General features: G+C 39.0%; 1 protein-coding gene across 2 annotated transcripts in view; it reads right to left on the reverse strand.

Annotated features, from left to right (window-relative positions):
• Positions 1-5,803: 5,803 nt before the first annotated feature.
• Positions 5,804-14,766, reverse strand: part of STEAP4 (STEAP4 metalloreductase) — a 29,134-nt gene continuing 20,171 nt past the window's right edge. For both annotated transcript variants that reach the window (XM_018909391.3, XM_009085930.4), the window contains exons 2-5: positions 10,675-11,130; positions 8,806-9,333; positions 8,084-8,248; positions 5,804-7,077 (exon numbers count right to left, since the gene is read on the reverse strand). In XM_018909391.3, coding sequence (XP_018764936.3) covers positions 6,808-7,077; positions 8,084-8,248; positions 8,806-9,333; positions 10,675-11,130 — 1,419 coding nt within the window. In that variant the 3' untranslated portion in view covers positions 5,804-6,807. The remainder of the gene's footprint in view (positions 7,078-8,083; positions 8,249-8,805; positions 9,334-10,674; positions 11,131-14,766) is intronic.

The following is a 14,766-nucleotide window of genomic DNA, read 5'->3' on the forward strand; positions in this document are numbered from 1 at the left end:
GAGCACTAGAATTTATATTTCTCCATATATCCATATATATATATATATATATATATATATATATATCTCCATATATATATATATATAAATCACACTTTTCTTCTTACATCTGGGCTTCTTCTCTGGAGTAATATATTTGGTCTATATATAACCACCATTCTGGACACTCAGATAAATCTTGGAAATCATAAATTATGTTTACTGAATACTACAGTTAAAAAAAAATCCAGGCTATGTATTGAAGTGAAGGTAATCAGCTGTCAAAATAATTTGCCAGAAGTTGTGGTGAGCTCTCTAACATTTAAATCAAGTTCAGCAGTTCCTTCAGAATCTCTTTAATGCAGCCTGTTTTAATGGATTACCTGCCAGCAATAACAAATGGTAGCTAGGATAAAACTACATGTTGTCAGGAAGCTTAAACTTGACAGCAATCTGTATTACTGTTGGAAAATTTGTAGCAGGTCTGTGAACCAAAAAATATGACAACTCCTGATAATTCAAAAAGGAATTAATTTAGGCAGTGTCTACAGCATGTGTTCTGCAGGAAGAGAGAATAGCTAATCACAAGGTTGCCTTCTGGCTTTCTAATCTGTAAAGCTCCTCATAATTAGAGAACTATCCTTAGCTTCAGGAAATCCATTCCTCTCCTTGCCTCTGACTTCCTGCATGATGTTGTATGAGTCACTGACACAGAGATCATTAAAGAAACTTGGGATATGTCTGTGAAGACACTAAGTGTGAATCTAAGTGTCAGCTTCTTTGTAAAAGACAGGGAAGACAGCTGTGCCTGGAAACATGGTTATTTGAAGAAGAGTTGCTAGAAGTTATTCAGTAGTATTCAGTGATACTTGGGTATTTGATATTGTTCCAAGTTAGGCTTTTATCCTTCCCAGACTTCTGTAACTGGACAGAAGGCATCCCTCAGGCAAGATTTGGTATCCTAAGTTCTTGGGTTTATTTATCTCAACAATGCTTGGCAGGCTTGCCAGTGAGAACAGACTGGAGCTTCTGAAGTGTGACTTGAGGTTTAACCTTTAGACCAATCCAATTAAAGATGGGATTTGGTTTCCAGTTTTTACTTATGGGAATGGAAAACAGAAGCTACTAGAAAAACAAACAAGTTATAATCCTGTATGCATTTGACATAATTCCCTGCAATTACTTCTGTACCCATTGCCTCTGATTGTCTGGGCTGGTCTAAATGACTGCAACACTGCATCTGTCCTGTTCCACTGCTCCCAGAGCTCTGGTTCCTCACTAGACAAGTGGGGTGGGGAAAGGACTGCCCTTCCAGTGACTTCTTCAGGTCCTGCTCACCCTGCCCAGCTCTCACTTGTCTTCTTCACCAAGTACTGTAGGATTTCTTTTAGTTCCAGTTTTCATGCTGTGTGAATGATTTACTCTTTCTTCAGTGAGATTCTGTGTTTGATTTTGCTTCTTTAACTACAAAAGGAAGATGGCAGTGTCTTGCATTGAAACAGAGCAGTCCATTAAGCAATCTGTCCTCAGCCTTTACAGTTGGGCTATGACATCTTTTCTGGTTTTTTTACCCCAAGGAAAGAGTTCTTCCAACTACATTTAATACTAAGACATGCAAGCCTTGTGCTTGATGTACAGCTGGGTTTGCTACTGCTGCTGCTCAGCCATGAGTGGTGTGATGTGGAGTGTCAGCTACCTTCCAAATGGTTGTTGTAAAGGATAAGAAAAGATGCATATTTGTACCTGTTTGGACTGGGGAAGAAGGCTATGGTGGGATCCTAAAGGGTAGTTTGAATTCCAGGGCAGCCAGGATCAAATTCTTCATTTAATTATTTACAAAGTACTGAAATAATAGGTAATTTGATTTGTAATTGCAATCAAAAATGTGTGATTTTTCTGCCACAAAGCCAGTAGGAGAGAAGAAAACCAGCTTTTTTTCTTCCTCCTCCTTCTTTCCTTCCCTCTCTCTCATTCATTCTAATGACATACTTTTCTACAGTATGTTTCTTTAAAAATACCTCCCCCCTTTGATGCCAACACAGTCACATATTATCTGTCATAGATAATATGCCCCAAACATGGGTTTTTTTGGGATATTCTAGTTTGGTCTGATGGTGTTCAACCACTGAACTGTGTTGTTTTCTGTAATGGTTAGCACATTACAATAACTGTTTTTCTTTTCAATTTCCATCTATCTATTTTCTGAAGGCTCTAAAAGAGAGGTTTATAAAGACTACATTTTCCCATCTTCCATAAAACTGGAGCAAGAATTTAATGGATAGCTGGGAAACTAGAAAAGGCCTCTGCACTGTTAGAACTGCTGTTGCTACTATCTTGAGTCTACTGACTGCAGTTAAGCTATTCCTAGTTTAGATCTGAGCACATGTGAAGAGAAGCACAGAGATTGTATCTCAAATAATAAGCAAATCTGGATGTGGAAACAAAAAAAAAGACAGGAATAGAGGCTGTTTATGAAGACATATGAACAAGATTTATCAGTTCTGGCTTGCAGCATTTGGAGATGAGCTAGCTAAGTTAGCTAAGTTTCATGCCGTTCTCTGAGGTCTGTGCATGTCCTGTAAAGATTCTGTAGTGCATTTTTCTTGTAGCACAGGGGTTGCTTATAAGAAAGGAATGTGTAGGGGTCTAGTCTTGTCAGAGCTAGTATTTATGTCAGTTTGGGTACCCAGAGTCAAGAATGTTAAGGCAATGGGCAAGAATAAGAGATGTGTCGTTTTCCATGGTGATAGATGAAAACTATATCTTCAGGAATGTCAGCTTCCTCAAGGGAGAAAATCATTAATGTTACTCAGGAGTTAGTGATACAAATGGAGATCCACAACAAAAATCTGTATAATGCAGATGGAAAAAAAATAGTCTCTGTATGAGAGAAAAGCTTCCAAATTGTGTGGAGAGAGACCATATTTAGGCTATTATTGGTACACTGAATGCTTATTAAATATGCTAGTCATAATAAGGACGAACAGGCAAACATGGGTTACATAGCTACTGTGAGTGTTCACAATATTCACTAGTTCTTGATTTGGGCCACTGAATCCAACATGCTCAACAGCATTTGAAACAAAAGATGCTCTTGCAAAATCTTGTGTCTGGTAGGAGTTAAGAGTGAAGCTGCAAAAGCCTGACATACAGGAATAAAGGGGCTTTTTTAGAGTGGGTCACAAAGTGTCATGTCTTGGAGTGGGAGGTGACTGTTAGATAAAGCAGAGAAGCCTGACAGAAGGCTGTGCTGCAGAGCAAAAATAAGTTGAAGATCACAGGACTTCAGTGCACAGTGTGCTGGAACTGAAGGGAATTGCTCAGATCTCCATGGTTCAGGATCCAGCAGTATCTGTGGTGTCAGCTGCATCCCCTGAGGACAGTGTGTGTCTGAAATCCAATTCTTAAGTTTCAAAGAAATCTAATTAATTAAAATACTTTCCTTCCAGTAAGAAGTTTATTTTTCGGTTAAAATAGATTTTCCTAGGTAGACCAAAAAGGGAAAGAGTGAAATTAATCCTATCATGAAGGATGTAGAGGTCTACCCACACTATGCTGTCTATCCCACTACGCTGTAGTGCATCAGAATACAACTTTCTTATATAATGAATCCCAAACTTAGTTGTTACTGTGACAATATCCATGTGAACATTCATTTAAAATGCTGCAATTTGTATTTTCTAAGTGTTGACTCTGATTTAGAAGTAGATTTAAGAATGAATGCTTTATACCTGCAGGAGTTCTTAGAATGGCATTATGTATATATGTAGGTGTTGTTTATGTATATACACATAAAAGCTTTTCTTGGCTTCTGGGAACCATTTGGAAAACACCCTTTCCAAAATTCCTTTCATGATTCTTCTGATCTCCTTTTTCACCAGGCTTTGTCAGTACATAAAAGGAAAAAAAGAATAGAATCAGCCATGAGTAATGCATACAAGCTACCAGCAAGTTTCCTGGCACTGGCTATTGTTTTCAAAATACTACCTCTGAATACTTTCACTACCGTATGATTACTGAATTTGTTTTCTCTACCATGTTCAGGAAGTAAATTTGTAAATCAAATCCTCCTCAGCTGCCCAAGTACCACTGGATGTGAAGAGGACATGAAATCCCTCACTCAGATGTGAGTGATGAAGGTCTGACCTATTACCTACTGAAGTCAACAAAGCACCTGCTGCGAGTTCAGATGCAAGGGCTCTGGATCTGCTCCTGAGAGCTTCTCTACACCCTCCTTGCAAGCAAACAGCATTTATTGCCTCCTCGGTTTGTACACAGCTGATATTGGCACTTGATCCTTTGAGTAAACAGCAAATTCCAAATCGTACCCAGCTGCTTTGAATTTCCAGTACATCTTGGTCTGTTTTCCTTTGACAAAACAACGTGATATCCATCCCCAAAGAAGTTCTTTTGTCTTGCCTGCAGAAGGACAGTCCTGTGGGTGTTTGAGACTATGGATTAGATGTGAGTGAGTGAACAAAACAGCATTCAGTCTGGCCATGGTAACTTTGTGCTAGTTCCTGGTGGGGGTAAAGGAGACTTGGTGTGGCCTCTTTTAACACAAGGCCCTCAGAAAACACAAAGGAACCTGTTCTCCTGGAGGAAAAGATGCAGAGCACTTGCACTGTTTGTATTTTATAAAGCGTGGCTTTTCAATGGGAACTTGCCATGGCTGCTGGAGTTTAAACTCCAACCTACAGGCTCGGCTGTGAGCGAGGAAGGGCAGGTTTTAAATCTGTACTGGGAGAGAGGCAGAAACCCTGAGAAGAAATCCTCTATAAAGTAATATCAAACCCCAGTATGTGTCAGTGCTTTGGAACTGTTGCTACTGGTAATAACATAAATCTGGAGTATCTGTCACTGGACTAGAATCTACCACGAAAATGGCAAATCTACGGGCATCCTCACAGCAGTGTTGTCACTTGGGCCTGTTGAGCCTATACCTGATCCCTTCTGCAATAAATGATTCTGTGGAAAATCATTGAAGGAAGTGTAGTACTACTCCATCATGGCACAGGTCAGGAGAAACTTCTGTAAAGACCTGCATCAACATATGCATATGAGTTTAGGACAAGTATAACATATGCACCAGTGCTGGTTAGTAAGAGTACTTGGTGCCAGAATTGTTTCTGAGAAATCTGGCTCCATCAATTGCTGATAGGCCAGATTACCATTCTTTTGGGTATTAAGAACAGATTCTGGGACAGAGGATGACATGAAGTGAGGGTATATTGCCCAGAATTTAAAAGGATTCCATTGTTGAGAAATGTTTTCAGAAATATTGTTCAGATGGTTGTTTATTTTTTGGGGGGGTTTTAAAAAAATATTTTATTTTATTTATTTTTTTTTAAGCTGCTCAATAATACTAGTTTGAAAGCACAGCTAGCTATGCTAGGTAGCATGCTTATACTTTCATGTAGGTGAATGTTCTTTGTATGGACAGGGAGAACAGCAGAGAGGTAAAAAAATAGTAAGCAATTTTCTTTCTATAAAACCAGCACATTTTTTTCTTTTCTTTATTCTTCGGTCCAAAGGAGACTGTTGGATCTTCTGTTTGCAATTCAACAGGAGGTCATCATACCAGCTGGAACCTGTTTTTCCCCAATATCCTCAGCCTACTTGGATGACTAAGCAAAGATCTGCTTATGTGAACACCCAAACAGCAAACAAAGATGGGGGAAGACAAGTCCAGGCAGCTGGCTAAAGACAGGATCCCCCTTTATTATTTGTTCCAAGGCTTCCCAACACCTCTGTGCAACTGAGCATACCAGGAGCTGCATCTTAGCAGAACAGGTTCCCAAAATGATAACAGAGATCAACGGTGTAAAACCAAAAATCTTTATTGTCTTTAAAACATGTATTTTCATAGAATATCTGTAATATCACATCCAATTATTTATTATTTGAAAAATCAACAGGATTATCTTCCTGAGATATGACTATGATATATAACCTCTCAAATAAAAGCATTTTCCTTCAGTTTCTTTTCTTACAACTCCCTGCTTACAAAAAAAAAAAAAAAAATCACAGATCATTTTTTGCCTATACTTGGAAAGCTGAGGCTTGTAAGCACTTCTCACATCTCTGCCATTTTGATATCTACTCCTTCTCCTTGCCCCTGAATTTCTGGTAGAGCAGTACAAGCAAAGATTCAGCAGTTCTTGACCCACACACTTTGAACATCAGGGTTCCTGTACATAAACCAAACAAATCTTACTCAACTATCTCTAAGGCATCAATATAGCTCTCTCCTTGGATCAGATATTAATGGAAGATAAACAATGCTAGGAGGTGAAGCTCTGTTCCTTAGCTAGCGTCTGTCGTGCACCTGTTCACTTGGTGCTGGTGGCTTCTGGGATTAGAAGCAGGGAAATGTGTGGAAACTCATGCAGGAGTGCTCATGGCTCTGTGGATATGTGTAGGTGCACGTAGAGCTGAGTCCTGATGGGCAGGATAAGAAAGAAGAGCGAACACTGTCTAACACAAAAGGTTTCTGTGGTTCTGCTTGGCTCTGGAGGAGTTCAGGAAAACAGAAGAGGGACATGGAACAGCACCTACTTCTCATGCACCCTTCTTAGAATGGAGGGTAAATAGGCAAGGGGAAATAAACAAAGTGAAAGAGAGGGTCTGCACCTGTGTGAAAGCATGCCTGGGGTGCAGAAACTCAGTGGCCTCATTTATATTTAAAACTTGTCATTGGGGTGACTTTGTTTTATACAGAGCCTGGCCAAGTTTTCACTTTTTGTCTCCCTTTCCAGATAGAATAGGCTTAAGACTTGATTTTGATATGCCCTCATAATATTTTTTTAATAATACAATGTAGTCTAATTATACAGCAGACTTGTTGATAATGTAATTTGTCTGTTTTGAGTATTTGGGATTTCTCTCCCAGCCCTGCCGAATTTGTGTGAGAGGTTTGTCTATACAAGGAAATATCAGCACAAATTTGACAACCAGTACAGCACATGGAACAATGAGGGAGAGGATATAGATGTTTGGAAGATACCACTTATATGCTGATGGGCTCAGGAACCATTTTCCACCATAAACCAGCGTGTGTGCAGTGCACAAAATCAGCGCCAGATATCCCAGTTTGGACTAAAGGAGAAAGAGGAAAAAAAAAAAAATGAAGCAAAGAAATAGAGGTTAAAACAGTAAATTAAACCAGAAAATATGCAGATTTAAGGACACAGTAAGATTTGTGGCATGTGCCAACTTGGGGACTGGTGAAATGAAACTGTTTTATATAGCATAAAGGCTCTTATTAATTTTTTAAAAAATGAATTGAAATGGATATAGATTAATTAGTTTCGTTTTTTCTTCATCAATAACCCTTACAATTTTTCCTAGCTCACACATACTGCTAGTGCCTGTCATATTTGTGAAAAAGCAGAGAAAACACTGACATTCAGTGGAGAGATTAAAGATTTTTTTTTATGCTCTAGTGCTAATCCTTCCAGAAGTATCATACTGTGCAAGTTTTTTGCCTTGATAAAACATTCATTGTTAGTAATTTCCCCTTCTCTTGCCTCCCCTTCCCTCCAGCCCAGCTCCTGCAGAGGCACGGCAGCTTGCACCAAACCTCCTCCGAGTGGAGATCTGAGATTATAGTGTTACCAAGGGCAGCCTGTTTACAGTCACAGCATTTTTTACAGTCTGCAGAAATTGCAGATTCTCTTTAGATGCTTGGCATTGAGAAGATTTGAGTTATAAAGTAATTTTCAGATCTATTTTAAGTGAATTATTTTGTGAACAAAAAAAATTAACCCAATAAAATGGCTAAATTATTTTGTCACTTAGTACAATTGTGGAACTTGATATAAAATTCAGCTTTCTGTTTTTCATTTAGGAGCTCACATCTTCCCATCTTTCTCTTGTTAATGTAGTAATCCCAGCTGTACCATAAGCAGCCATCAGAGCAGTTGTGAGTTTTTACAGCTGTACAGCCATAAAGATGTTTTTTTCACTGTGTGATGGTGGATAATGCACATTTGGAGATAATAATGGAGGAAAGCCATAAGTCTTTAGTAAACCTGCCCCTGGCCACTGTTGACAAGGGAAGGAGGTGTTTTTAGAAGAAGTTTTTTTGAGATGGTCTTCTTACCTGAACAAATCGAAATTCTCGCCAGTTGACATTGTTGCTGATTGAAGGCAAGGAAGTTATTCCCAGAAGAACAAATAAAAAAAATCCTAAAATTCCCAAAGCCAAATAAGAGTCACTAAGCCAGGCATTAGTGTGGTCGAGTGGTTCTGTTTTATTGTTCAGTACCTGAAGAAAAGAAGACCAGGTGTATTTTAGTGCTAGTAGTTTTAGCACCAATAAGGAGAAAAAGTTTCCTTACAAGTAAGTAGGAGATGAATAAACATTAACTCTCTGATTATCAGAGATTTACTTTGAATGCCTGCTCAAAAAGCAGAAGAATTATATTACATGTAGATTCCATGTAACTGTATCTGAGGTACATATTTTACTGCTCTGTAAACCTGTTGAAGAGAGATATGTGATCCTTTGTTAAGTGAGATCAGAAAGTCATAATATATTATAGTCCTAAAGGTATATGAAGAAATAGTGTTTACATTTTCCCTGATTATTTTATTAATATGTCAACTATCTAGGAGGAAGACTGAGGCCAGAAATCCCCTCAGCTCAACATAATATCAACAAAATGTAGATATATCAATGTCTGGAAGAAACAAAAGCTAGGAATATTACTCTGTTTTAAAGAACATTGGACTGTCCGCATGGATTTCTGAAGCTCCAGGTAGACGGTAGTATTTAAACAGGGCCAGAAGAAAGGAAGACTTAGAGCAGGGAACAAAACTTACCTGGGAGATGATTCCTTTGCCGGTTTTCCACTTTGTGAAGGCACGCCTTGGACTAACCAGAGTGAGCACAACATGCAGGGAAGCAAATGCCAAGGCTATTAGTCCAAGCTGTTTCCTACACAGCATCCATTTGTCCAGCCAGTCTGGGAAACGGCGGTACTTGGTACCTCTGTATAACTGAATAATTGCAGCAAATATACCAGGCAGATACACCAAGGCGAGAAGGATGAGTGCCATTACAGGGCAGACCCGATTTGGAATGGTAATTGCAATAAAAAATGAAAAGTTTTTCTTTTCATAAATGTAAGTGTAAATTATATCAAGAGCCACACAGTAGAAGAAGAAGAATGCAGTTAGGCCAAGGGACAAAAAGATGGGAAACCTCCACATTGGAAAGAGTTGCAGAGGGTAATTTTCTATTTCTTGAGCAGCCAAGAGGGATCCCTTGTCTAGTGGAGTGAGACCCAGTGCACGAACAATATTCATGACCATTTGTTTAGCTTCCACATCATCTCCACAGACAAATACCTGCAGACAAAAACAAACAGAAGTTTACTTTTTTACAGATTTTGGTGACTTTCTCTACTGCCATCCTGCCTGGATATGGACAGTAAGCACAAGCTTCCTTGGCTGCTTCTTTGCTTACTTAGCTTACTGCTGACCCTAATTAATATAGGCAAAAAAGTACCCTATGGGTACTTTTGGCAAACAAGTCAAGGAACTTTGAATATGATTCTTTAGGGAAGAAGACTGTTTCAAATGGAAAAATTTATATCTGGAAAGAACAGTGTATAACAGGCTTAGTATATGTCTTTGAGTAGAAGACATATTTTTGTGAAGGTCTGCAAGTAGTTTGTAAGCATAAGATTTTATAGGGCTAAATTGAAGCAAAATTTTCAGTAACCTTGACTAAGAGCAAAATTTTCAGTTGCTGCTATAGTGGCCCATAAATACTCCAGGGAAGTGAGGACAGAGATCTTTAAAACACGATTTGCCTGTCACAAAGGTAAATATTAGTTCTTTCCAGGTCTAGTAAAATAGTGAAGAAATCATCTTTTCTGTGAGTGTGTAAGACAATATAGTCCTTTTGGAACAGGGAGAAAGGGGGCAATTTCTGCTTTTGTTGAGATGGTGCGGGTTTATAGAACCTTGGCTTGGAATCCCTTAGGTCTCTAGCCAAAACCATTTATCTGACAGCAGAGAGCAAAGTTAGCAATGCTTTGAGTAGGTGGATGATTTCATGTGTTGTACAAGATCACTGTCCTTTGAAGTGACAGAAAACAGGGCCTTAAAAAATTACTTATCTGCTTCCTATGGCCAGCTCTGTGCCTGCTGGCCTGTGGTTGAGGAGGTGATTAAAACAGTTTGCATACACTGATGTTGTGTTAAACTTAGGTGGCAATGATTTAAAAAGCTGTAGTAATTTATTCACCTTTTAGCATACTTCTTTTGCCAATACTCATTGCCCTATCACATCCCTTGCCTCCCTTATTTTGCTTTCTTCATTTTATTCTTGCTGTGAAAATTCCTCCTATCTCATTTCTGTTTAACTTCAGAACTCTGATGACCAATTGATGTAACACTCCTGATTTGTTGTCTCTTTTAGCTCTGCTGTCTTTCTTCTCTTACTTCTCTAGTGTCTCTAAACACCTCTCTGATTTCAGAGGCGAGGTATTTATAGTCACTGTCATGCCATATGAAAAACCCAAAGTGAATTTTAGCTCGCATTTAGTTTGAAATGAGAGATGATAGTGAAAACACCATCTCAACTCTGCCTAATTCCGCTGTCCCAGGTGTGTTTTGTGTAGCTGAGAAGAAGCCATGTGATGTATTAGTGTGACAGAGACGGTCCCCGTTGCTCAGCCTTACCTGCCGGCTTGCGTCCAGCGTGCCCGACTGCAAGGCCCAGGCTGACACGGTGTTAAAGGCTTTCACAACCTTACTGCCAGGCAGCAGCTGCGCCAGGTGCTCCGCGTTCGACTCAGCGTACTGGTTTAATTTCAAGTTGTTGCTTATGTCCACCAAGACTTTTCCACGGAGAACCTCTGCTAGTGGCGTGAGAAAGTTGTAATGCTGCCTCTGGATTGCTAGAATGATGATGGCAGCTTTCTGTGCTGCCTCTGCGTGGCCCAGCACCTCTGCATCCTTGGGAATCAGGTTGGATATCTGGGTGCTTCGGCTTCCATACACCACTGGGTAGCCAGCCTGAATCATCTTATGCCCCAGAGCTCGACCAAAATCTCCAGTTCCAAATATGCACACTGTCTCTCTTTTGTTAGAAGTGTTAGGAGCCAAAGCCATCGTGTTGGAAGGATTTTTATTCATCTGTTAAAAAAACAAGTAATTGGAACAAAGTAAGCTAAACGTCAATCTCTTGGAAATAAAAAGTTTGTATTCAGTCTGGGTGTACAAAATAGATACCTTAACCTCTTCTTATTCTTTAATATAATTCCTGCACACTCTCAATACACACTCTCAGAAGATTTATGTACAGTTTTAAAAAAAACATTCTGAATATTCAGTCCTCCATGTCCCACAGCACTCTCTTTTCCATTTTATGGATTTTAATGTCCAGCTGAACTGTTTTAGTTTTCCTCTCTCAAAGAGAAAATAGGAGGAAAAGACACAGGATCAGAGAGAGAAAGGGTAGCATATTTTTCAGAGTAATTGTTGCTAATTTAGGCTATAGAAAAGCATTGAGGAGAGTCTGTTTTTTAATCAGATTAGAACCTGGAAGGTCTTTTTCAAAATACTTTATGAAGGGTTATTATAAAAGGTAGCTATAAACCCATCTGTTGTTCTCAGTGTTTCCTTAATGCAAATAGTCAGTGCCAGTTTGTTTTATTATTGTTCTTCAATTTCCTGAAGAATATTCCATGAAGCATTTGGACAGTGGACTTGAATATTTCATGCTGAAAATAGATTTTTGATATTTATATATTACTCATAGTAAAATTCTCTTTGAGGTTTTATCTCTCTTCCTTTATCACTGTACCTGGAAACTTCAAAGTCTTTAATGTATTATCCATGCAGTGGCAGTGTGTTCACTCTGTACTTGCAGAGTGAGACCCATGATACAAATACAGAATCAAAAAGGTCTGTTCCATAGATCTTGCAATAGGTCCACACACTGTTCTCCCTTAATAAAAGGTGGACTCGGAGCAGAACACCTCAGACATCCAACAGGAGACCCTGGTCTCAGGGTCTGTGCATCAGACAGACCTGTCTGACCCATCTCTTGGACCATCCATCAATTTGACACTTAGAGCAGCAATTTAATTTGCAGGAGCCCCAGTGCAATTCTTAAACTGCCTCATAGCTAACTGTCCTAATTAGAGCTGTGGGACCATAGGTTTTACAATTTGTGAGTGAAACTGTAAAAAAAAAAAAGAAATTCATTAAATGCTTTGCTAGAACCAAAACAACTTCTTTGCTCCTGTTGTTTATGACCCTTTGCTTACATTCTTCTGTGAAGCACCATTCAGAATGCTGCAATTTATTTATACTGCCTTTTAAAACACCGAGATGATGTCCTTCACTTTCTTTTGTATTTTCCTCTGGTCAGAACAGTTTTTGCTTTTCAAAAATCTGACATGATTTTAAATTGTTTGACCTAAAACTTGCATTTGTTTGGTGAATGAAAAAAAATCTAGCCTCAGCTTCCCCCTACCTGCCATGACATAGGGATAAGAGCTGTGAGTCAAGGATGCAAACAGCTGTGGCCTATGCTGCAGGGTGCAAGCTTTACTAGCAAGATAGACACATAAATTCTTATACTGAAAATCAAATGTGAAGACTTTTTTCTTGGACTACTTCTATATGTAGCTATGTAGCCCTCAGCTGGCCTCAGTGCCTGCTCAGCTGCACTCTTGCACTGAGCTGTGGGAGTCCTGGTTTAGAGAGGTGCCAAGGCAGTTGCTTCTGGTCATCAGGGAAGGTGAGGATTCAGGCAGAGAAGGGCTGAGCACCCGTGTGCTGGAGGATCTGTGTGGCTCAGACACGTCCCATGGGAGGCTTTGCAGTGCAGCAGGAGATTAACCCTGGCTCCCTGCAGCTGGACTCCATGTACTTTGACAAGTAGTGCACTGAGCATGAAAATAGATCCTCAAAGGGACCCATCTGAATGTGTCTTGCATATTTGTGTGCTCTGACACATGCTGAAAGTTGCAAGGTCCTTTGACATATTTGAAAATCACTTTCTGAGGGCTTTATTAGTGTCCCACAAGGCTCTATTGTGACTAAAGCTATGAAATTCCTTTCTGGGGATAGTCTGTATTTCAAAAAGAAGAGAAGGGTTGTTTATGTAATATTAATAAATGGTCCAACTCAGTACCTAATAAGACTCAACTGTCTTTCCTTAATTTTAGTTTTTAACAAAGTAGTCTCCTATCTAAAATAAAAAATAAAACTTATTTGTAACACACAATCATCCAGTTGAAAGCATCTGTATTTGTCCCCAAGAAATCCTCAAGTTTTTGCTGAGTGAACTGTGCAATTCATTCTTCTCTCTGATCTAAGGATGGAAAAACCAAAACTGAGACGGATGATATCAAATATTATATTTGGTAGATTAGTGGAGTTATGTTTTGTTTGGGCTTATAACCATATTTAATATAGAAATGGATCCACCAGCAAGAAATAAGTCTATAAAGTACTTCCATTGTTCACTTACACTGAACACCTCATTTACTAGTGAACACTGAACTTGTTTGGCCAGAGAAGAAAAACAGAGGGAGATGAAAAGAAAAAATAATGGAAGAAATTTATCTTTTTTCCCAAAATATGGTTTCCTGAAGTGCTATCTAAGATGTAAAGGGAGTGTAAAAGGCATAGAAAGCTGAAGAGAGCTAAGGTTTTCTTTAGTACTTTTGGTCTAATATAACTGAATACCATTTTTAACAAGAGAGACAATTTGCTTGAACAAATTGAGCAGAATTCACCTTTTCTTTGTAAGAGATAATAAAGATGCCCATAGCTGTCATGAAAGCACAAATTATATATTAGAAATAAAATATTCACCGATGAAATTTATAACAAATGAATTATATTGTAAAACTGATAGTGCATCTGTTATTTCTGAAAATCACATGTAAGACAAAGCAAGTTTACTTTTAAATTCCAGGTCTTCTTCATGCCTTCTAAAAAGTATAGTAATTAAGTTAATGTTCTCCATAGAACCCCTCTATTTCTTGCTTTGACAAGTCTTTGTGTCAACTGGCTGTAACTGAACCAAAAGCAAGTTGTAGGCTTGGCAGTGACTGTCTGGAGGTTAGTTCAGGCACTATGATATGAGCATATAGAGAGTGTATAGGCACATCCTGGCACTGCTGCCTGTGTTTGAAGAAAATGCAGCCTCTCACGGCAGCTGTGTGGTTCTAAAGTCAAAAGAAGGAAATTGGACTCCCAGATTCATGCCATCAGTAGCTGGAATCTGAGAAGACAGTAATTTTCTGTAGAACGAGGTGTTTTATTGTGCTGTATCAGCATGACAGATGGGAAGCAGAAATTTATCACAAGGGACACAAGGTTTTTTGGTAACTGGGAGCTCAGCCCAGAGGCTGACTCTGGGCTGTCACTCAGCAGCCAGTGGTAGTGGAGCTCTGCTCCATGCCCATGGGTTGTGCTGGGTGCTTTCAAAGCACCAGAGGAAAGCAGAAATACCAGCAAAGAAACATGCAATAATCATTATCTGTTATTTTACATATGTAGCTGTATATAATCTGAGAAAAAGCCACAGAGATTTGTATGCATGCATAATATTTTTCCTTATAACCATCCCCATAACTAGGCTCCCCATTAGAGCCTAGTAATGCCTTTTGTTATTTGAAAGATAATCTCTGCAAACTTCTGCAATGATTAGCTGCATCCTTTCTCCTCTGCATTGTTGCTGTATTCTTCTACACTGAGTTATCCTATTTTAAGGAAAATGGTGACAATCTCTGAGTTTTCTTGGTCAGTACA

This window comes from Serinus canaria, chromosome 2 (assembly GCF_022539315.1).
Source record: "Serinus canaria isolate serCan28SL12 chromosome 2, serCan2020, whole genome shotgun sequence".
NCBI lineage: Eukaryota > Metazoa > Chordata > Aves > Passeriformes > Fringillidae > Serinus > Serinus canaria.